Raw genomic sequence first — 23,393 nt, 5'->3', positions numbered from 1 at the left:
AATCAGTTCCATAGGATCATCCTAACCCATCCAAAAGTGGAGGGCAAAATGGACAGACACCGTTTGCCACAAATCTGCCCATTTTTTCCCTCCACTTTTGGAGGGGTTAGGATGATCCAATGGAGCTAATTTTTTGTACACACCCTATCTATGATGGGGCCTTGCAAATGAATGGTTTTGATCACCACAAAAATGTGGGACCCATGTGTTTGGGCCCTCAACCGGTTATATGCGGTCGACCACACACTCCTTTTCCTCTCTCTCTCTCTCTCTCTCTCTCTCTCTCTCTCTCTCTCTCTATATATATATATATATATATATATATATATATATATATATATATATATATATATATATATATATATTTGTGTTTGGGTACAGACACAGATGGGCTCTTGTAAGGGATCCGTTATACTTGATAACTTTAAAATTAGATTTTTGAAAGGATCTGAATGATTAGATTTTTTAAACTGTTCAGTCTCTTAGGCCCTGTTTGGATTGCAGGATTTTTCCGAAAAGGTTTGGAAAAGAGTTTTTTTCCAGAATTTCTTGTTTTTCTAGATGGATTACACAAGAGAAAAAGGAAGCTTAAACCGCCCGAGTTCAATTGGTATCTAGACAGAGTTTATAATGGTAACCCTTTAAATAATCCATACCCATATGTAAGCCCAATGGTTCTCACCCTTGGCATTTCCATCTTGTTTTGATCATTCCAAACACATGTGATTTGTCACTAATGTGTTTGATTGTTTGTAGTTATAGATCTCATTAGTGTGCATTGAAGGAAGCTTAGATTAAGGCCAAGAAGCTCTAATTGGATCATATTTGGAGTGCCAAAGTCATTGAGAGACCCAATAAGCATGGTGGACTTGAAGAGGACAATTCGAGATAAGATAATGTGTGTTTGAGTCCATTTTAGATTGTATTGATCCAACATTATCTAGGGTTTATTGAGGCATAAATAAGTCACTAATAAGGTCTCATATAATACAAAGGAGTAAGGTAAAATTAATAGACCATAGTTCCAAAGGGTGAGCAAAAGACAAGTACCAAATTGACACATAATTAGTTGACCATCAACCTTAATCCTAAGAAAATTAGTCCAAAATATTTTTACATATATTTTAAAATACTTTTATCAGATAGATCTCGTTCTTCTAATGTCCGTAGAGCACAATAATGTCGAAATCCGATAAGAAACGAATGAGATATGAATTTTATAAGTAAAAGTACTAAACTTCTCTAAACTTAATTCTAACACTCTTAAGCTATCTTAGAACATATTAAGAGTGACTTAAACTTATTTATACCTCACTAATCTTAGATTAAGGATTTGGATCATAAGCTTCTCTTTGTATATCTTCTCCTATCATTGTAAACCTTGTGAGGGATTTTGTTTTTCTTTCTTTCTACATTCAAGATTATATTTGGGCGAGTGTGAAGAGACGCAGAGCCATCTCAAGAGCAAGTGTTAAAGACACGTAGCTTTCTTCGGAGTTTGTAATTGAGTTGATTACCCTCTGTTAACAGAATCCCTTTTAGTGAAGCCATCAAGAGTCTTGGTGGAGCGGCGTTGGTCCTAAGCTTGGACCGAACCACTTAAAAATCCCGGTGCACACTTTCTATCTCTCTTCTCTACTCTTTTTGTGTGCATTTGATTTTTACTTTCATTTGTGCTTAAGGGTTAGTTTTTCCATTTATTTTTAAATCCTCACTTTTAGGGAAAAGTTTTTGAAACCCAATTTACCCCCCTTTTGGGTTGCCATCACCCCTGAGATTTCATTTGGTATTAGAGCATTAAGCTCTTAATTAGAGATTTTTAAAAAGTTTCTTAATCTTGTTTTAATTAAGACTTTCAAAAATTTAAAAGAGAAAAGATAATGGCAACCCCATCTGGATATGCTGAAGGCCAATCTGTTTCAAGACCCCCATACTTTTATGGCTCAATTTACAGTTATTGGAAAACCCAGATAATTTTCTTTTTACAAACATTAGATTATGAAATGTGGGAATTAATTGAAGATGGTTACATTGCTCCCACAAGTGAGAGAAATGAGTGGTCGGTCACAAAAAAGAAGAGAGTCACATTGAATGCTAAAGGAGTAAACACATTCTTTTTTGCTTTATCTCCCAAGGAATTCAATCAGGTATCGACTTGTAAAATGGCTAAGGAAATTTGGACAACCCTTGAAACCACTCATAAGGGGACTTCTCAAGTCAAGAAATCCGAAGTAAATATGTTAGTTAGTGACTTTGAGGCTTTCACCATGAATGATTGTGAATCTATATCCGACATGTATACTTGTTTTCCTAACATTGTTAATGAACATGAAGGGTTAGGTAAAATATATATGGGTCTAGAATTGGTGAATAAGCTACTTTATCTCTTCCACCGAATTGGGATTCCAAAGTCACTGCTATTGAAGAATCAAAGGACCTTGACAATATGAAGTTGGAGGAGTTGGTTGGCTCTCTTGTCACTCATGAGATGAAAATGAAGAAAATAGAGGAAAAGATGAAGCGCTTGGAGAAAGAGAAAAATAAAGGAAAATCTCTTCCCTCCAAGCCAAGGAATCATCTTCCTCATCATTCTCAAATGCTGATAGCGAAGAGAAGAAGGCCTTCAAAAGATTTAGGAAGATCTGGAGGAAGAAAGAAAAGAAAGGGAAGAAAGATAAGAAAGAAGAAAAGAAGAAGGAAGAGGACCCAATTAGATGTTTTGAATGTGGCAAGCAAGGACACATAAGGCTGAAATGCCTTCTCTTAAAGAACAACAAGAAAAAGTATGAAAAGAAGAAGCATAAAGCACACATGGTAAATTAGGACGGGCTTAGTGTGAGCAATAATTCATCATCAAGTGGGAGCTCTAAGGAAGAAAAATCAAACATATGCATCTCGACCCGGAAAGAAGATCCTAATGTGTGTTTCATGGCCGATATTGAAGACAATGAGGTAAGCTCACATCACTCTTCAAGTTCTAATTCTAGTTATAATGATATGTCATATGATGAGGTTTGTAAAACATTAGATTTACAAATGAGTATAAATAAGTTTTAAAGAAAAAAATTTCCCATATTGAAAAAGAACTTGAAACATTAAAATTACAATTTTTTTCTAAATTTCAATCTCAAGCCCAATTGGAAAAGGATTTAACGCTAGAAAATGAGACCCTTAAAAGTCACTTAGGTGAACTTGAATCCCAAGTTTTGAGATTTCAAAACATGGCAAGTTCATCCAAGTTCTTTTTGAAGATGAAAATTTTGAGTTTTTAAAACAATCGAGTCATCTTCAAAATGAAAATGAGAGGCTTAGGGTATGTCTATACGGGTTTATGAATGGAGATAAGGTTATATACATCATCCTTAAGAAGGCTAGTTCTAAGCCTAAACATGTTTATCATGATAGAACTAGTCTTGCTAACCCCTTAGTTAGATGCCATTATTGTGGCCTTCAAGGGCATTATCAATTTCAATGTGCATCTAAGTTAGGGATAGCTGTGGGACCAAGAAAGCTTGGATTCCTAAAGTTCCAACTTGATTTCATTTTGAAATTGGCTTAGATTAGGGGCTTGTGCTTATTTTTTTAATATCTTTTGGTATTTTAAAGCCCAAGGTTCCAAGTTATGTTTGTATTCATCTACCTTGGCATTTCTAGTGTTTGATTCCCCCCTCCTATGTTAAAATTGGTATTTTTGATTGGGGAGGATTTTTTTGTCTAAGAGGGAGATTAATGCTTTATTTTCGTATGGTATACCCTCTTGTTATATAAAACCCTCTTGTTTGGTTTTCTATTTCTGATAGGGGGAGTTCATATTTCTAAAGGGGGAGATTTAAAACTTGTTTTGTTCATTTAAAACCCCATTTTTAACTAAACCCTCCTTAATTGAATTTGATAATTAAAAAGGTGGAGTTGTAGTTTGCATAATTTCTTTGATTAAGGGGGAGCTTAATAATTGAAAATTTTATTCCATTTAATTGTACATTTCTCCAACTTTTTGTTGATGCCAAAGGGGGGGAGAATTGCTATACTTTATTGGAAAATCTCTTATGATTGTCATCATAAAAAAGGGGGAGAAAATTGTTGGCTTAGGCGAGTACTGGACCCAAATCAAAGGTTGGCCACATGGTCCTAGGCCTTGTGTCAGCAATGCCCCCGGTCTACACTCTTAATAAAGATAATGGTAGCGCCTTTCCCATCAGCAACTTCTTTTGGGAGAGTTGGTAAGCGCCACGATCCTACACCATATCATTTCCATCTAAATTGTGGAAACGAAAATTTTTCCTAGGAAAAAATTTCCTCAAGAAACATATTTCGTGCAATTCAAATAGGGCCCTAACTTCTGTTTCTTTTAACTTCTTTTGACATAAAATTGGCTCAAAACAAATTTTAGATCTGTAGAGGTTTCTTTATGGTTCAGTCCCTCTACTGATGATTGGAGGGTTAGGATCATCGTATAAGGTAAGTATATAATTTTTCAGGCATGGCCCACTAATGTTAAGGCCGAACAAATGGATCGTTCAGATCTTCAAACTAGATTGGCCCAAAAAATTGATTTTTTAGGCAGTAATTATTTCCATGCACCTCTGATGCCAATGTATATGATATGAAGTCTCTCTTTCAATTTTAGTTTCTTCATATCTTGTACTCCTTCCTTTCTTATTCTCTCCTAGTAAGTCTCTTTCCTTTTTTGTTTGCTGTTATCTTGTGCTAGTAAGTCTCTTTCCTTTTTTGTTTGTTGTTATCTTGTGCTAGTAAGTCTCTTTCCTTTTTAGTTTGTTGAAATCTTGTGCTAGTAAGTCTCTTTCCTTTTTAGTTTGTTGTTATCTTGTGCAAGTAACTCTCTTTTCTTTTTAGTTTTGTTATCTTGTTGGATCACTCCTTCTTTTTTACCCTCTCCTAGGAAGTTTTACTAATTGCGAATCTCTTCTTAAAGATTGGAGGATTTTTTTTCCCTTAAATCTATAAGGAATCCTTATTGTATAAAAGGAGGTGGGGAATTTTATTTTACAAGGATTCGAGAGAGGAGTTTCTTAACGGTTGGGGTATGGGTTTGAAGGAAATGTTTTTGCTACTTTTTGTACTACTTTCTCTTGGTAACAGTGGTAATGGAGTGGAAGGAAGAGCGAGCATAAGTCTGTCGAAAGAAGAAGATTTGGAGATTGAGAGGCAATTGAAAATTATCAATAAACTAGCAGTCAAGACCATTAAGGTATAACAGCTAGGTCGACCAAATCACCAGATTTTTACTTTTGAGTGATCTTATTAATATTTTTAATAAATAAATAAATAAACAATACTTAGTGGTGATCTCTCTCTCTCTCTCTCTCTCTCTCTCTCTCTCTCTCTCTCTCTCTATTTTCCTACATAATATAATGTGTGTATATATATATATATATGAGGAAACTGTTGGTGCGCTTAAGTTGTTATAACGCCTCCCATTCGTTTAAATGTTTCGGTCCCGCTTAAGCGCACCAATGAGAGACGTTATAACAACTTAAGCGCACCAAAAAAATGGTGCGCTTGAGCTCACCAAAAAAATGGTGCGCTTAAGCTCACCAACAATTTTCTCTATCTCTCTCTCTCTCTCTCTCTCTCTCTCTCTCTCTCTCTATATATATATATATATATATATATATATATATATATATATATATATATATATATATATATATATATATATATATATATATATATATATATGACCATTGCAAAAGGCATTTCGCGGGCCGGTTGTTTCATGAGCGAGCAGTCACATAGGCTCAGATTTTGTCTTATTCATGGTGCTCGGGCATGAAACAGCCGACCCACGAAATGTCTTTTGCAATGGTCCCTAGCAAATCCAATCCCCCCCCGGAGCCCCTGCTCCCCAACACACACAAATATATATATATATATATATATATATATATATATATATAGAGAGAGAGAGAGAGAGAGGAAAGTGTCTCCCCTAGATAAGCTTATCTACTCCTCCCTTTAAAAAAACACAGTGGGCCCACGCTGTTTGGATGATCCAAAGCATTCATTTGATAGGTCCTAACATAGATAGGGTGTGCCCAAAAAATCAGCACCAAAGGGTCATCCTAGAACTTCGTTTTGTGGTGCCTTGTGGTACCTAGAATGGACACATATAAACGTCCACGTTTATATGCGTCCATTTTGGACATGGTGTGCCGTGCCCCACAAAACGAAGTTCTAGGATGACCCTTTGGTGCTGATTTTTTGGGCACACCCTATCTATGTTAGGACCTATCAAATGAATGTTTTGGATCATCCAAACAGCATGGGCCCACTGTGTTTTTTTAAAGGGAGGAGCAGATAAGCTTATCTAGGGGAGAGACTAGAGACACTTTCCTCATATATATATATATATATACGGAAAAGTGTTGCTACTCGGTCTTGTAGCTAAGCTTATCTACTCAGTCGAGTTAAATACAGTGGGGGCCCACATTGTTTGGGTGATCCAAACCATTCATTTGAAAGCCCCTTACCTAGATAGTATGTCCACAAAAAAATCAGATCCATAGGATCATCCTAACCCATCCAACAGTGGAGGGAAAATGGGCAGATTTGTGGACAAAATGTGTCTGTCCATTTTTTTCCCATTTTCCCCTCCACTGTTGGATGGGTTAGGATGATCCTATGGATCTGACTCTTTGTGAACACCCTATCTAGGTAAGGGGCTTTCAAATGAATGGTTTGGATCACCCAAACAATGTGGGCCTCCACTGTATTTAACCCGACTGAGTAGCAACACTTTTCATATATGTGTGTGTGTGTGTGTGTGTGTGTGTGTGTGTGTGTGAGAGAGAGAGAGAGAGAGAGAGAGAGAGAGAGGTCTAGCTCAGCCTGAGCTAGAGCTCTATAAGTACACCATCTCCATGTTCTTCTACTCATCCAACCCATTCATTCTATTGGACGTCACATAGATAAGGTGTTCCTAACAAACCATCTCCATATATACCATAATCCTAACCATTCAATCTATAAAAGACAATTTTCTAGCCATCCATTCTAAAACTCCACAAATCATAACCCTAACCATAACCTATAACCCTATCCATAACCATAACCATAATCCAAATCATAACCTATAAAATGAATGGGTTCGATGAGTAATAGAAATATGGGAATGGTAGTTTCTGAGCTCGAGCTCAAAAACCTTTTCTATATATATATATATATATATATGAGGAATAAGATTGTGCGCTCGACCGCACCAAGCTTAGGCACGGTCGAGGGCCCAAAACTCATGTGGGCCCACATTGTTAGGATGATCCAAAGCATTTATTTGTAAGGCCCTTACATAGATAGGGCGTGCACAAAAAATCAGTTCCATAGGATCATCCTAACCCATCCAAAAGTGGAGGGCAAAATGGACAGACACCGTTTGCCACAAATCTGCCCATTTTTTCCCTCCACTTTTGGAGGGGTTAGGATGATCCAATGGAGCTAATTTTTTGTACACACCCTATCTATGATGGGGCCTTGCAAATGAATGGTTTTGATCACCACAAAAATGTGGGAACCATGTGTTTGGGCCCTCGACGGGTTATATGCGGTCGACCACACACTCCTTTTCCTATATATATATATATATATATATATATATATATATATGAGAGAACATTTCCTACACACTTGTGTAGGTAAGTTACCTACACACTACCTTAAAATACAGTGGGGGCCCACATTGTTTGGGTGATCCAAACAATTCATTTGAATGGTCCTCACATAGATAGGGTGTCCACAAAAAATCAGATCCATAGGATCATCCCAACCATTCAAACTAAGGAGTCAAAAAATGGACTAATTTGTGAAGGTTTATACACGTCCATTTTACCTCCACAAATCGTAGGGTCGGGATGATCCTATGGATCTGATTTTTTGTGGACACCCTATCTATGTGAGGACCATTCAAATGAATTGTTTGGATCACCCAAACAATGTGGGCCCCCACTGTATTTTAAGGTAGTGTGTAGGTAACTTACCTACACAAGTGTGTCGGAAATGTTCTCTCATATATATATATATATATATATATATATATATATATATATATATATATATATATATATATATATATTTGTGTCTGGGTACAGACGCAGATGGGCTCTTGTAAGGGATCCGTTATACTTATTATTCGTCTCATAAAACCCCACACAAATGTGTACACACACACATAATATTGGCAGGTTGATACAAATATTGATAGTGTTTACATTTTTACAGACTGAATATGGACAGATCTTTAGTTGTGTTGATATCAACAAACAACCTGCTTTTGATCATCCCTTATTGATGAATCATACCATCCAGGTTTTTCTTTTCTCCTTATATTCTAACTACTTTAAGTGGTATGTTCTTTTCCGTGTTATGTATTAACTTTTTGATTAAATTTTTCTTTAACATTAACTGGGATATGATGTTACTATGATTATCTATGAAAATTACATTTGCCTCTTTGAAGGAAATGAAAACAAGATTTTAGTGATGAAAAATGTCTTTATGCAGATGGGTCCGGGGTCTCTTCCAAAAGTTAATAGAGATAAACAAGCTTCATTATTAGGACTATCTTTAGAGATAGGGTTCAAGGATGGAGGGTGCCCACGGGGAACAGTTCCTATTCGGAGAATTACAAAGGAAGATCTGATTTGGGCTAAATCTTCTCAAAATTTTGGGAAAGTATATCCTTCAAATGCTCAAAACTCTGTTGAACCCAATTATCGTGTAAGTCACATTTAGTATCATCTAATTTTATTGCAAATTTTATAATGGGAGAAAAGAGTAGTTATATTCAACTGTAATTCAAATAATTAAAAACATAGACGTGAAAGTGAGGTGAGCCAAGTCTTCCCAGTTTATTCACTCAATACTCAATTAAAAATCATGGATTTGTTGTTTCAAAATATGCAAATTTTATAAATTTTATGTATTCTTGTAAAATTTCACTAGAAAAACCAATGGAATCATTTGATAACTCTGTATTCCATCATATTTTCATTAGAAAGAACCAATGGATTCATTTGATGGCTTTACTTGTTTTCCTGTCAAATTTTTTAGTTGAACTGCTTTATATTCCTACTATCTATTCAACTGAAAGCTTTATAATATTCATACCGAGTTGGTAGAGATGTCTATTTTAAAGATGTCCAGTGTTTAGAGTCAGCGCCGACTCTCCATGACAATGTAGGGGACAGCCGGACAGGCAAGAAAGCTTCCCAAAATTCATCCTACCCCCTCACCCGGAAGCCTTGAATCTTAGCCCATCTTCCCATTATCCAATCTTTAACCTCCAATAAACCTCAACCTCAAAACACCCACTATTCACCCAGTTTACAAACCCTTCTAATCCTATAACCAAAAGTCCCATCTTCTCTAAGCAAATCTTGGAAACAGTTCAAGAATCATCCCTTAGCCTTTAACCAAAAACCCACCTTATTAACCAAGACTGCGCTCAAATATCTAGCCTATACATCTTCCTTTTCCATCCAAAACAACAATTTTTAGTGTCGGTTTGATGCCCAAATTTCCATCCGAGGGACCTCCTCTAATACACCACACATTTCCTACATAGCCGTCCAACACCACTTTCTAATTCTGCTAGGCCAAAATAGAAAACAGTAGCATCCCTTCCATAAAGGATACACATATCTCCTAATTTTCAGCCGATTCTCTTCCCTTTGCACTTCGTAAGAAAAGCCTAAATCCATCCTAAAAAATAGTCTCCGGCCACCCTTTTCACCTTTGCATATTGCCGTAAAACCCACCTCTCAAATCCCTACATTATAGCCCGTTTTTCCATCCAAAAGATCCCTATCTTTTAGCCAACCCACTTTCCCTTTATTTTAGGCAATCTAACTACCATCTTAGGCAACGGTATCACTTCTTTATTATTCCCAAAACCAGCCTAAAACTACCGTTCTCAAAAGGCATGGCGCATGTATCGGATCATAAGCGAATTTAAGAGGCACGTCAAGTCTGCAATCAAGATTCAGAGTTGGTGGAGACAAATGATAGCCCGAATTGATTACTTGTGCATAAAATATGCCTCCAACGTCATTTAGAAAGCCTGGAGAACCCAGATCACCCTACGAAGCATCGTGATGTAAGACAGAGAGTTACCCCACCTTCGTAATTCCACTCTTCATACCGAGCAAAGTGAAGGATACATATTACCACAACTATCCAAGATTGAAGAGTTTATTGAAGCCTTGATTTCTAGTCGAATCAACTCCAACCTTATGTTCACACATGCTGGATTACCAAGAAACTGGAAGTATCTAATTCGATGGAAAGGATTTCTATCCGAGGTCGAAGCGAGCAGTTCATCTGTACAGATCTATTCTATGTTGGGCCTAAATTTAAGCTTGTTCTCTTCATTTTGTCTAAACTTGAGGGAAAGTTTTTCTCAAGTGGAAGGGACTGATGTAGGACACTAGGATTAGTGTAGTAACTTTCTTTCTTTTGATAGAAATTTTTTTAGTTAGCAAGATTATTATTCTAATTATAGTCGCTTTCTTTATGTGGTAGATTTTAGGACTTTCTTTTAAGAGAAGTTTACTAGGTTAGGGATTGCATTTCTTTTATATTAGATATTGTAAACTGTAGTTTTTATTAATCATGAAATATTGAATAAAGCAAGAGCTTCTCTTTCTCTCCTTCTTCCCTTCTCCTCTTCTTTCCTAGTAGATTCTAGGGTTCTTCTTCTTCCTAGTGGATCTAGGACCATCTTCGGATTGTACGCCTCAGCTGCTGTTCCATGTTTGATCCGCTGCGTTAGTAATGGTATTGTATACGCCTTATACCCCCTACCTTTATATACGTGGAAACAGTAATGACATAATTGGGACATCTTAAAAAATGTGTCTTTATTTTCTTATCAATATGTGATATAATTTATTATATTTTATGTTCGTTTATTAATGCTAGATAATTGACTAACATAATGTGTTTATTACTCAGTATTCATTGCAATATACACACAAGGGGGGCACATATTATGGATCCAGAGCACACCTCAATTTATGGGAGCCAAAAATTATAGGCAATCAATATAGTACTTCTACAATTGGAGTTCGTGAGAATTCAAACGGTATACTGGTTGGATGGTGGGTAAGTACTCTAATTCCACCATACATACTTACTTTAGAAAAATATAGCAAATTAATGTAACTAATGTCAAAGAATAAATCAAAAACAATGTTTCCAAGATTGGAAAAGACGTGATCTTAGCATAATTAGAAAAAAAAACATTATCAAATGATAGTAAAAATCCAAGATCTATCTCATATTCTCATATTCTAATTTTGATTTTTTTTTTTTTTTCAAATCTCTAGGTAAATAATGGCTTATACCATGACAATCACGCCCACCTAACTGCATCCTGGACGGTATGCTTCAAAAGCAACTTATTCTTGTGTCATTTGAATTCATTAAAATTTGTTATTAATATGCTCTACTAATTTTTCCTTTGTTTTTTGGATACCCACAGCGAGACGGTTTTGGTAGTACAGGTTGCAGTGATGTTCTCTGCCCAGGTTTCGTACAAGTTTCCAAAGTCACACCCTTAGGCGCCATTTTTAAAATACCTTCGGTCTACAATGGAACCCAGTATTACTTTCCAATCACTGTGTACTTGGTAATTCCAATTCACTTTACCTCAAACTTAAAAACATACATTTTATTTCAAGAAAAGGAAAATAACTAACGTATGGAGCCATATTTGTTGCACAATTGATGGCATATTTTCCTAAAGAAAAATACGAGTGGGGAGAGGTAGAAGTATGTTTCACTTTTTCAAGGATACAAATCAGCTATATGTTAGATCTTTCCAAAAATTCTCTCCCATGAGCATTCTTATCCCTTATTTATTACATCTACAAGTTTAATAATATAGTTACAATGGGTTGCACCTTGTGAATCAATCATTCTGACATGATTATTTTACTCTATTAATTATTGTAGGATCCTGTGAGTAAAGATTGGTGGTTATTATATGGTGAGGATAATAGGAAGGTGGGATATTGGCCAAAGGCCCTCTTTAATTCTACATTTGCTACACATGCTAGTCTTGTTCATTGGGGAGGGAGTGTATATAATGCCGGGGTTGAACCTTGGCCTGAGATGGGGAGTGGCCAGTACCCGCATGATGATCAACAATTTCAGAAAGCATGTTACATTGGACGCATTCAACTTATAGATGTAAATGGCAATGCTCAAGATGTCCAATCTGGTTCTCTTTTTACTCTTAACGATGCCGAATATTGCTACAATGTTCAGCCTAATGCAAAAGTGCCTCAATCGTATTATGCTTTCTTTTTCGGTGGGCCTGGCGGGTCTGGTGGAATTTGCTCTAAATAAATTTGAATCAATTCCTTTGAAGGACTATGTGTCAAAACTTATGTGATGTAAACATTTTAAGCATATAATAACTTGAACTATTGGTATTGAATTCATCGTCCTCCTAGTCAGATTGCTATTGAAATTTACATTTGCAAGATTTCCGCTCAGGTTGGGTTGGGAAATTAAAGCCAATCCGATTTATTTTCGTTGAGGCCTTGGGCAAATTGACCCGGACTGAACCCGACCCCCTTCCCTCTAATTTTATTATGATTTTCAAAATCATAGGGTCATGGTTTCTTTCATATAGCTTTTTTTTTTTCTTTTTCCCCTAATCCAACCCGAACCGTACCCGAACCGATTCAGAAAAACAGGTTAGATGGGTTGGGTTAAGGTTGATCCTCCTCGAACCGACAGGCACTGGTTGGGTCGAGTTAGCTTCGATGACCTTAGGTCAATGGTATTTCGGAAGTAATTTTGCCCATCTCTGAATATCCACAACATGATTTCTATACTTTTGAACTATAATGTATTCGAGCAGAAGTGTTGGAACTACATGAGTACCAAGTGTCAACTACAGCAAACCTCGATAAAAAGGATTTGTGAATTCTGAAATATATTTTTAATCAATTTTACTAAGTAGTTTTACATAATGACATGGGTATAGCAGGTAATATATTAATAATTTTAGTAGTTTAAATAAGGGCACGTTTGGCTGCCAGGAGTTGTTTTTCATGATATAAATTGGGCGTCTCAAAGGGCACATTTAGCCGACTTCACCCTCGTCTACACTTATGGACTCCTCATTTATCATGAAAAACAATTCCTGGTAGCCAAAAGTGCCCTAAGTGTTGCAATGAAACCATGAAGTGGATTTGTATTGATGCTTTGATTTACATGGTTGTTTTCCTCTTTGGAACCTTGATTTGTATAGATGGTATTGACCCAAATTGTTGTTTGATTAACTAAATCACAATGCCTTGATATTAAAAGTCCATGTGGTAGCAGAAATGCCCTAGCCTCCTCTACCTCTTCATCCTCATCAGCCAAAAAGTCTTCAACCTCATCCGAAAAGCTCCACCTTTTTAAAAAAAAATTTGACTTGTATTCATTGATACCATGAAAAATACATTAGGGACCAGGAGTCCCAATTGTCATTACATAGTATCGGACAAGGCATTTCGGGGCATACCCTAAAACACCAAGAAAAGCCAAATTGGCCATAAGACCTAGACACTTCATTACCAAAACATACTCCTTGTTTTACCAGCGTAATTACAACTCAAGGGAGTGTGATCAATGGCAACGATAACTGGAAAGATCTCATCGACCCTCTCGACATAGATCTACAGCAAAACATACTTCACTACGGTGATATGGCTCGGGCCACCTATGATGCATTCAATTCCTAGAAGGTATCAAAGTTCGCGGGAAGTAGCCGATGTACCATGGGTGACTTCTTTGATAAGGTGGGCCTTGTGAATGGCAATCCATTCCGTGGAGAGGGACCATTGAAGCATTGGAATGGGTCAATAATTTTGTTTTTGCTTTGGTTCCTGCTTCTAAAATATTAGGTACAAGTACTTCTGGGGGTGGAAATAATCCCACGGTGCACATTGGTTGGCTTTCTATTTACACTTCCGGCGATCCGCCGTTCAATAAGGAGAGTGCCAGAGACCAGGTGAATTCCGATCATCTTTCTGAATGTTAAAAGGAATATACATCGTTTTGTGATGCTAAATGTGCAAGAATAACATTAGCTCCAAATATAGTTAAATGATTGACAAAAATTGCCTCCGTAATTAAGGGCCTCTTTAGATACCTCTAAACATTATTTGCATACAATCTTATGCCATGTTTGGGAACCGTGGATTCTTATTCCATGTAATATTAGTTTATCAAGTGATAAGCATGGGTTTAAATTTCGACCGAAATCCGAAATTTCGGCTTCTTCCATGTAATATTAGTTTATCAAGTGATAAGCATGATTTTAAATTTCGACCGAAATCCGAAATTTCAGACCGAAATTTCCGAAATCCCATTTTTCGCAAAATACCAAATTCCGACCGAAATTTCGGAATTTCGGACGTTTTTGGGACATTTTTTTAAAAAAAAAATTTGTTACAAAATTTTGGAATTTCGGTCCGAAATTTTGAAATTAATTAAATACTCTTTTTAATTTCTTACCAAATTTCGGTTTCGGTTTTCCCAGGACCGAAACCGGTATTCAACCATGGTGGTAAGTGATGGCTAGGGAGGGTAGGGGATGAAGAGATTTGAAACGAGGGTAAGAATTGGCTAAAAAGACAAAAAGTAGAGAAAAAATAAATTGTAATTTGATTAGTGTTTTCCTTGTTTTTCAGCCTTTTTCACCCTTACTTCACTCATGCCCCTCTCAAATCTCTCCTTCTCCCACCATTACTAGCCCTCTCACTACTTGATAAGGTTCTGTGGAAAAAAAAATCATGGCAACCTAACTTGGCCTGAGAGATTGTTTTACCTCCATCAGCACCAAGTGCATTGCCCAAAAATCAGCCATTCACCCTTTAGAAAAGTACTGAGATTAAGAAAACAAAAATTTCAGCTGTGAGAACAGTCTTAACCCTTCACAAAAACGGGAAAGGCTGATTTGGACGCACTTAACTGCGACAGAGGTGAAACAACCGCAAAATCTTTTATATACATGGTTTTGAAATCTAAACATGGTTATTTGCAAATAATGACTCGTAGTTTCATAAATAATAAAACTAATTCATAATTTCAAAGAGCCATTGATGGATTCCCTCATTCACCCTGCTCAGTCAGCTTTCATTCATGGTAGGCTAATCCAAGAGAATATCCTTCTTTCACATGATCTCCTTCACAAGTTTCACACCCACTCATTCCCTAGAACTATGTGTCTCAAGTTGGATTTAGCAAAAGCTTTTGACAATGTGAATAGGAATGCTCTTCTGGAGTTTATGGAGAAGCAAGGATTTGATGATAAGTGGTTAGGTTGGATTTCTGACTGCATAAACAAACCATCTTTCTCTATCATTATCAATGGCTCACCCCAAGGTCACTTTATCTCCTCAAATGGCCTAAGACAAGGAGATCCCTTATCCCCTCTTCTCTTCTGCATCACCATGGAGATGTTATCTGTCTTCTTTGAAGAAGCTCTGAATCAAAAAAGGATTACTACCCCTTTTTTCTAGACGTAGCACCACCATAACCCATCTAATGTTTGCCGATGATCTAATGGTTTTTGCAGATGGGAATACTCCATGTGCCTCAGAAGTGCTTGACTACCTGAATAAATTCTCTATGACAACTGGGTTAGAAGTGAACAAGGTCAAAAGTGAAGTCTTTTTTGCAGGTCTAAGTGCTTCTCAAAAAAGAAGAATCTCTCATATGCTTCAAATAAACGAAGGCAAGCTTCCAATCTCCTACCTGGGCCTCCCACTCATCTCTTCTAGGCTCTCTGCAAATGACTGCACTCCTCTCATATCGAAGATCAGAAAGCGAATGCAACTACGGTGCTGCAAGAACTTAGCTCAAGCTGGAAGAATCGAGCTTGTAAAATCAGTCCTTAGCTCATTACATATTTACTGGGCTTCCTCTTTTGCTCTCCCCAACGCTATCCTCAATCAAATTGAAATTTTTTTCAGAGACTTCATTTGGGGGGGGCAGATTGCATCAAAAAAATTCACTCAATCAGCTGGTCTGAAATGTGCAAGCCGAAAAGTGAAGGGGGTGCAGGCATCAGAACCCTGGGAGATATTAGCAGGGCTCTGCAAGTTAAGCTGCTCTGGCACCTTCTTCAAAAGAAAAAATTACTGTGGACAAACCGGGTTCAAAACAAATACGACAAAAGGAAAAATATTTGGACCGTCCCAATGCCGTCAAAACCTTCCTGGGGAATCAGAAACATCTTCAAAGCAAGGAAACTGGCAAAACCTTTTATTTGCTATCAGATTGGGAAAGCAGAAGAAGTTGATCTTTGGGATTAGCCATGGCTTCCAGCTGGGACCCTGAGCTCTCTCTTACACAGAAATCATTCAGATTACTCCCTTAGTTCTCTAAATCTCCTTTCTGACATATGTATGGATGGAAGTTGGAAACCCCTGAACCACATTCCATCCCTCAGAGATGAAAAGGCTGAACTCAGTAAGATTATTCTAAGTGATGACGAATGCAATCATCCCATTTGGAAACCAGCCACAGATGGAGCATACAACACTAAAAGTGGATGGGACACGCTTAGAAATAAGTCTCCTAAGCCCCCTTGGTCGGCAACCATTTAGTACCCGGGCCACATTCCCCGTTTCGCCTTCACTGCATGGAAAGCCATGCACAACAAGCTCCTCACAAAAGACAGAATCAGGTCTTATGGCATTATGATTGACCCAACCTGTACTCTCTGCAAATCTGAGCCTGAATCTATGGAACATTTATTCTTTAGATGTAGTTTCTCATCTTGGATTTGGAAATATCTTCTCAGGAGAGCTAGTTATAGAAGAAGACTGAGACGCACCCTACTGGAAGAGGAAGAATGGGTGAGACTTCACAGCAAGGGGAAAGGTCAGGTGGCAACTACCCTAAAGCATTGTTTCACCTCCCTAATCCATCATCTCTGGACTGAGCGCAATCGAAGAATCGTCCCATCATCCAGCACCCACAAGAAATACATCCTCAGATCCATCCTCATGGAAACAAGCATCAAGATTAATGGAAAGAATCTCTATGACATTCCCTTTGAAAGGAACCAAAAAGTTGCAATGCACTTCAACTTCAAACTCTACCCAAAAACAGCTGAGCCAAGAATTTTTTATTAGATCCCTCCAAATAATCTGGAATTCAAGCTAAACACAGACGCCTCCTTAGAGCCTGAAGGTGGGGGGATCGGAGGCCTTCTCTGTGGCTCTCATGGACTGTCCCTTGCAATGTTCTCGGAAAATGTAGCTAAGCAGGAAATCTTTGAGCTTGAATTCGATGCAGTTGCTAAAGGATTGGAGCTCTCCATTGCCAAGGGCATCCAATCACTGTGGATAGAATCTGATTCAAATTTCGTTGTTGATATTATTAAGGGTATTGCCACTGTGCCATGGACAAAGAGACCCCTGTTGCACAAGATAAGAAATCAGCTCCTCCTCCTCCTCCACAGTTGGAGAATCTCCCATGCATTGAGAGAAGCAAATTCAGCAGCGGACTTCCTCTCCAAAAGAAGCTGCCCCTGCAAAGGGATCTTCACTGACCCCTCTTTGGCCGCCCCATCCCTCCTCAAGATCATTGATGAAGACCGAAATGGAACCCCCTACACAGGGCTGTAATCTTCTTTTGTATCTTATTTGTACTTTGGTTCCCAACGGGATCCTTGCATCCCATTGAGACTGTTGGCTTCTAAGCCCCCCTAGCTGTTTCTTTTTTCTTTTTTATCAATGATATCTGGTAGGGGTCTTGCCTAACTCCAGATATTTGCAAATGGGAAATGATATATCCGCCCCTTTTTCTTACTTGGGCATCCCGTTTGTAGTGTAAAAGGGTAGTCATAAATACACTAGAGGAGGCTAGGGAAGAAAAAAGAGGCTAATATATGACTTCCCTTCGCAAATAAGGACCAATTTTTTTTGCAACCATAGGAACCTTTAAGTGTTATCATTTTCAAATGTCTTCTTACTTTCCATATGCACTATGGTCGCTAAACTCCAAACTCAGGTTATAAAGGACTCCATAATGTCAACTTGAACATCATTTGAAGTGAGCCAAAACTTGTCGCATAAGATGGACTCAAAAAAATCTGCAATTTAGCTTTTCTTGGAAGAGATCCTAGATGAGGCTTGAGGGAAAAGGGTGTAGGATGATCTGACCAAGGTGTTTCCTGATCAACGGATCTGATCAAAAGGTACATGAGTCACAAGTGAGCCCCACTAAACGCCTTCTGGGAAGCAGAGTAAAAGCCTCAATTTTCAGCATTTTTCTCTTGTTAAAAGAGCAGTCCATAAATACACTAGAGGGGAGCTGCCTTAAGTAAAATAAGGGGATAATATGTCATCCAGTGGCACTGAGTGAGAAATCTATGAGTTTGCACGCGTGGGGGCTGAGGCTCGCCCCCAAATCGAATTTCACAGCAACAACGCGATTCTCCGCTCTTCCAATTCCTCACCCCTACTGACCAAAGCTAACCCTAACCTTTTGCTCCCAACAATAGCGAGAAGAGAAGAAGAAGCACATCGTTGATCATCAGTGCAGATTCCGTCCAGAATATCAATTATTCATATTCTCAATAACTAATTTCTCCCTCCGCATTTAAAACCCTATTTTCTTTGCTATCATCGACTTTGTATAAAACATCAGTAACAATCTCTGTTTTTGGTGCTGATTAACGCTTTAACAATATGGTCTGATTGTGATAACCCTTGTTTTTTTTACGCTTAAATATGTTAATGGGGGTCTCCAAACTGTATGAATGGCAGACATAGGTGTTATTAATAAAGATGGAAACACCTTGCCAGATTGGGAAACGCGTTTAGGAAACATTTTCGAAATGTGACAAAAAATTTGGATAAATGTTTTCGAAGCGCATGAGAAAGATATTAGAAACGCATGGCAAACACATGGGAAACTTATGTGAAATATGTGTGAAATGCTTGAGAAACACATGGAAAAGGAGTGGAAACGTTTGTGTATGGGAACCGGTTCAAGAAATCTTAACAAAAAAATTGTCGAATGTTCATGAAAAGGAAAACAATAGTATATATAGTAATAAGAAAAGAGAAATAAGTAAAATTCTGCTAAAAAATATAATACGTAATGAGCATACTGTGGGACCCAGTCCGGGAGGTCGTCTCATCCATACCCACGGGAGTGGTGTTGTTTTGCTGTTCTTTTCTGGTTTCTTGATCTTTCTGTGTAATTCCTTCTTTTCTATGAATTTGAGACTAAGGAAAAGTCCAAACTTCACGCACGAGAATGATGACCAGAGTCACCACCTAGGTCAGGGACCCATAAGTAACACTGTAAATTACTCTATGATCCCGTATGTTCCAGATCCGTTATCTGGTTACGAAAACGGACGGTGTTAGACACCATTCTCGTCCGGTAAACCAGTCTTTAATTTCCAAAATTAATTTAAATAAACTTAGTTGAAAGGCCATTAAATCCTTCATGCGAGAGCTACGGGACATGCAACCTAGATGATTTAATTGCGTTTTGATCTGGTGTTTTATTTGATTTATATACAAAAGAGAGCTGCGTGACATGCGTCCTAAGATGATCTAGTATAATACAGGGCCCAATGTCTTTTTATTTGATTAATATAAAGAAGGTAGTTAATTATACAAACAATGAACCTAGAAGAAGAGAAAGAAAGAAAAGACAGAGTGTGACAGAACTTGGGGGCCGTCAAGTTGCCTACGTACCTTGAACATCACGGATCAAGCCGTCACGTAGTTCAAACTCTCTAAATGCCTAGATACATGCGTAAATGCCTAGCATTGGATCTGAGAGCCTAGGTGTGTTTTCAATGTGCCCGAGAATTGCTTATTTGACTTGAGTATTGAATGTGCTGAGTGCTAGTGAGTGTTGGTTCCTATATGCCTAGAATGTTGATGCTAGAATTATCCTAGAACTACTGCAGGGGAACTTAATGAGCCTAAGCTAAGACTTGAATTTGAGATGCGGGTGGGAATAGGACAAGTCCTAGGATTCGCTGTCTTTGGATAAGATATTCGAGGATTAGGTTCTAGGTTTGGTTCTAGGGGTCCTAGGTTTAAGTTATCCTAAGCTAAGGGTTCCAGGTTTCGGTTTCTAGGATAAGGTATCCTATGTTTTGGGTTCGAAGATAAGGTATCCTAGGGCTCGGGTTCAAGGATAAAGTATCCTTAGTTTTGGGTTCAAGGATAAAGTATCCTTGGTTTAGGTTCCAAGATAAGGTATCCTAAGTTTAGGGTTGGGTAATGATGGTGAGTCCTTGGATAAGGTTTGGGTCTAACTCTAGTTGAGTTAAATTGGGTTGACTCGGATTGGGCTTAGTTCCAACTTGTATTGAGTTGGATCGGGTCGACTCGGGTTGGACTCAGGTTGAGTGTGGTGTGGGGTTTGGGACAAGGCCAACTGTGCCGGGGTTTAGGAAAAGTGGGCCCCAATGGTTTGGGAATAGAGAGTCCGAGACAAGTCTCGGTGATACAGGGAAACTTGGGTACCACAAGGAGTTGATGAAGACAGAGACAATATCATGAATTTTGTGAATTAGAGAGTACAGACAGTAGCCTAAACGGCACAAATTAGTGAGATTTATGAGTCGTTAAAAGTACGAACAATAGCCTAAATGACACAAATTCGTGAATCAGTAAAACAGACACAGAGTGTACAAAGAGTGTTGTTTGTGAATCAATAATAACATGAACTGTGGCCCAACTAACACAAAGAAAATTATTTGTTAATTAAGGAAAACATGAACGGTAGCCCAACTAACACGAATTTGTGAAATTAATAGCAAACATGGGCAGTAACCTAAACGACAGAAGTAAGGGCCCGTTTGGATACCCCTTGGATTTGGATTTGGATTTCGAGGTGAATTTGGATTTTTAAATCCAAATTCGGCGTTTGACAAGCCTTTATGACATCTGGATTTGGACTTGAGTGAAATCCACAAGATTTACAAATTCCTCATGTTAGTGTAATTTTTTGGATTTATAATCCTTTCTGTGAGAGGTTATTTATAAATCTAAATCTGACCCGTAAGCGGTTAAAATGACCAAAATATACCAAAGAAGTGGTAAATAACTAAAGTACCCACGTGATGTTAAAAAATGATTAAAATACGTCGTATTAGGTAAAATGACAAGAAAACCCCCCGGCCAGGCAAAATGAACGAAATACCCCAATACCAGGTAAAAATGTAAAAATACTCCCGAGTCGTGCAAAATGACTAAAATACCCTTATGACATAAAAATGATCAAAAAACCTCATATAGGATAAAATGACTAGAATACCACAAGATCATGAAAAATTACTGAAATACCCCTATATCAAGTAAAAATGACCCATGGCTCATGAAAAATTACTAAAATGACTAAAAATAACCTCATGAGATAAAAATACGCCATATTAGGTAAAATTACTAGAATACGCCAGGGTCAGGCAAAATGACCGAAATACCCCTATACCAAGTAAAAATGAAAAAATACCCCGAGTCGTGCAAAATGACTAAAATACCCTCAGGATATAAAGATGATCAAAATGACCTCATATAGAGTAAAATGACTAGAATACCCCAAGATCATGGAAAATTACTGAAATACCCCTATATCAAGTAAAAATGACCCATGGCTCATGAAAAATTACTAAAATGACTAAGAATACCCTCATGAGATAAAAATACACCATATTAGATAAAATGACTAGAATACCTCCCGGGTCATGCAAAATGACTGGAATACACCTATACCGGGTGAAAATGACCAAATACCCTGAGTCATGGAAAATGACTAAAACACCCTTATTACATAAAAATGATCAAAACAGCCCCATATAGGGTAAAATGACTAGAATACCCCTGGATCATGGAAAATGGCTGAAATGCCCCTATATCAAGTATTTTAGGGATTTTTGGTTTTGTTAGATTTCAAATTCAAATCCAAAGAGCATCCAAACAAAAAAAAATTAATTTAGATTTGAAATCCAAATCTATACGTGGTCATCCAAACGGCAATATTTATAAACTTGTGAATTTTAAAATTCTGGATTTCGAATCCATGGATTTTGAAAATCCAAATTCACCTCCAAATCCAAATCCAAGGGGTATCCAAACGGGCCCTAATATTATTTGTGAATCAATGAGCTGTCACCCAAATGACACAAATTTGTGAATCAACAAAACATGGACAATAGCTTAAAATGAAACTCAGTAGCATAAAAGAGGTTGAACTTGAGAACAGGTAAAAATGTGAACAACGTACCTTGTTCGAGGAATTGGTCGATCCTTCTAAATAGGAGAGTTGAGGAAGTGCCGAATGGAGCTATAGTGATGGTGGGCCTTAGGGGTAACCGGATGAGAGAGAAGGGAAGGGGGGGCTGTTGGGTGTATAATGGAGGACGTAGGGGCTGTTGGGTGAAAAATGGTCGTGGCGGAGGGGGGATGGGGGTTTCTTCTCTTCTTTCCTTATTTTTGACTTTTTGTCCTTAAATGGCAAAACTACCCCTCCATGCAATGTGGCATGAGCAGATGATAAATTTGCCCCCTAAATCATTTCCGTAGGATGATCCGAACTAGGGGTGGACATGGTTCCGGTTCGAACCGAGGAACCGAACCGGCACATATGGTTCGGTTCGGTTCGGTTCCATATTTATATGGTTCGGTTCCGGTTCTGATATCCTGGAACCGATGGAAATTTGGTTCGGTTTTGAGTTTGGGATCCCGGAACCGAAAACCGAACCGAGAACCGACCCTCACCTTAAAACCCAATGCCTCATCGCTTGATAAAATCACCCCACCCCCTTTTAATTCACCCCTCTTTAACGTGTTGCTTTGCCTTTAAAATTTTAATTCACCCCCTAAATTTGTGCTTGATTATTCCAAATTTGTGCATGTTTGTAGGTCATATATAATTTTTGCATTGTCCAAATTTGTGCAAATTTGTGCCTAATTATTCCAAATTCGTGCATGTTAGTCTTTGTAGTTCATATATAAACAGGACCGAACCGATTATAAATACGATTAGGCAAAATATCTACATTTGGTGAAGGTTGGGTAAACCCATAACCGAACCGAACCGATTATATATGGTTCTGGTTCGGTTCGGTTCCAAACATATATGGTTCGGTTCTGGTTCCAATTTCAGGGAACCGATTATATATGGTTCGGTTCTGGGTATACCCCAAAACCGAACCGAACCGAACCATGTCCACCCCTAATCCGAACTGCCCAATTGATGGGTCACAATGCAAATTAGCCGTGCCCCGCAAATCATTTCTGTAGGATTATTCGAACAGTCCAATTGGGACCGCAAAACAAGCGGGTTGTGCCCCAAACATCATTTTCGTAGGCTAATACGAGCCATCCAATTGATTG

At 38.0% G+C, this 23,393-nt stretch overlaps 1 protein-coding gene across 1 annotated transcript in view; it reads left to right on the top strand.

Annotated features, from left to right (window-relative positions):
- Positions 1 to 8,745, top strand: part of LOC143890576 (uncharacterized) — an 11,310-nt gene extending 2,565 nt beyond the window's left edge. Inside the window, exons 2-3 of the mRNA XM_077395295.1 lie at positions 8,233 to 8,319; positions 8,515 to 8,745. Coding sequence (XP_077251410.1) covers positions 8,233 to 8,319; positions 8,515 to 8,745 — 318 coding nt within the window. The remainder of the gene's footprint in view (positions 1 to 8,232; positions 8,320 to 8,514) is intronic.
- The last annotated feature ends 14,648 nt before the right edge of the window (positions 8,746 to 23,393 follow it).

Source organism: Tasmannia lanceolata, unplaced genomic scaffold (genome assembly GCF_043159265.1).
Source record: "Tasmannia lanceolata isolate RefF3 unplaced genomic scaffold, GAP_Taslan_0.1 ptg000013l, whole genome shotgun sequence".
Lineage (NCBI taxonomy): Eukaryota > Viridiplantae > Streptophyta > Magnoliopsida > Canellales > Winteraceae > Tasmannia > Tasmannia lanceolata.
The sequence above is the reverse complement of the archived record's forward strand: the minus strand, read 5'-3'. Positions and strand labels throughout refer to the sequence as shown.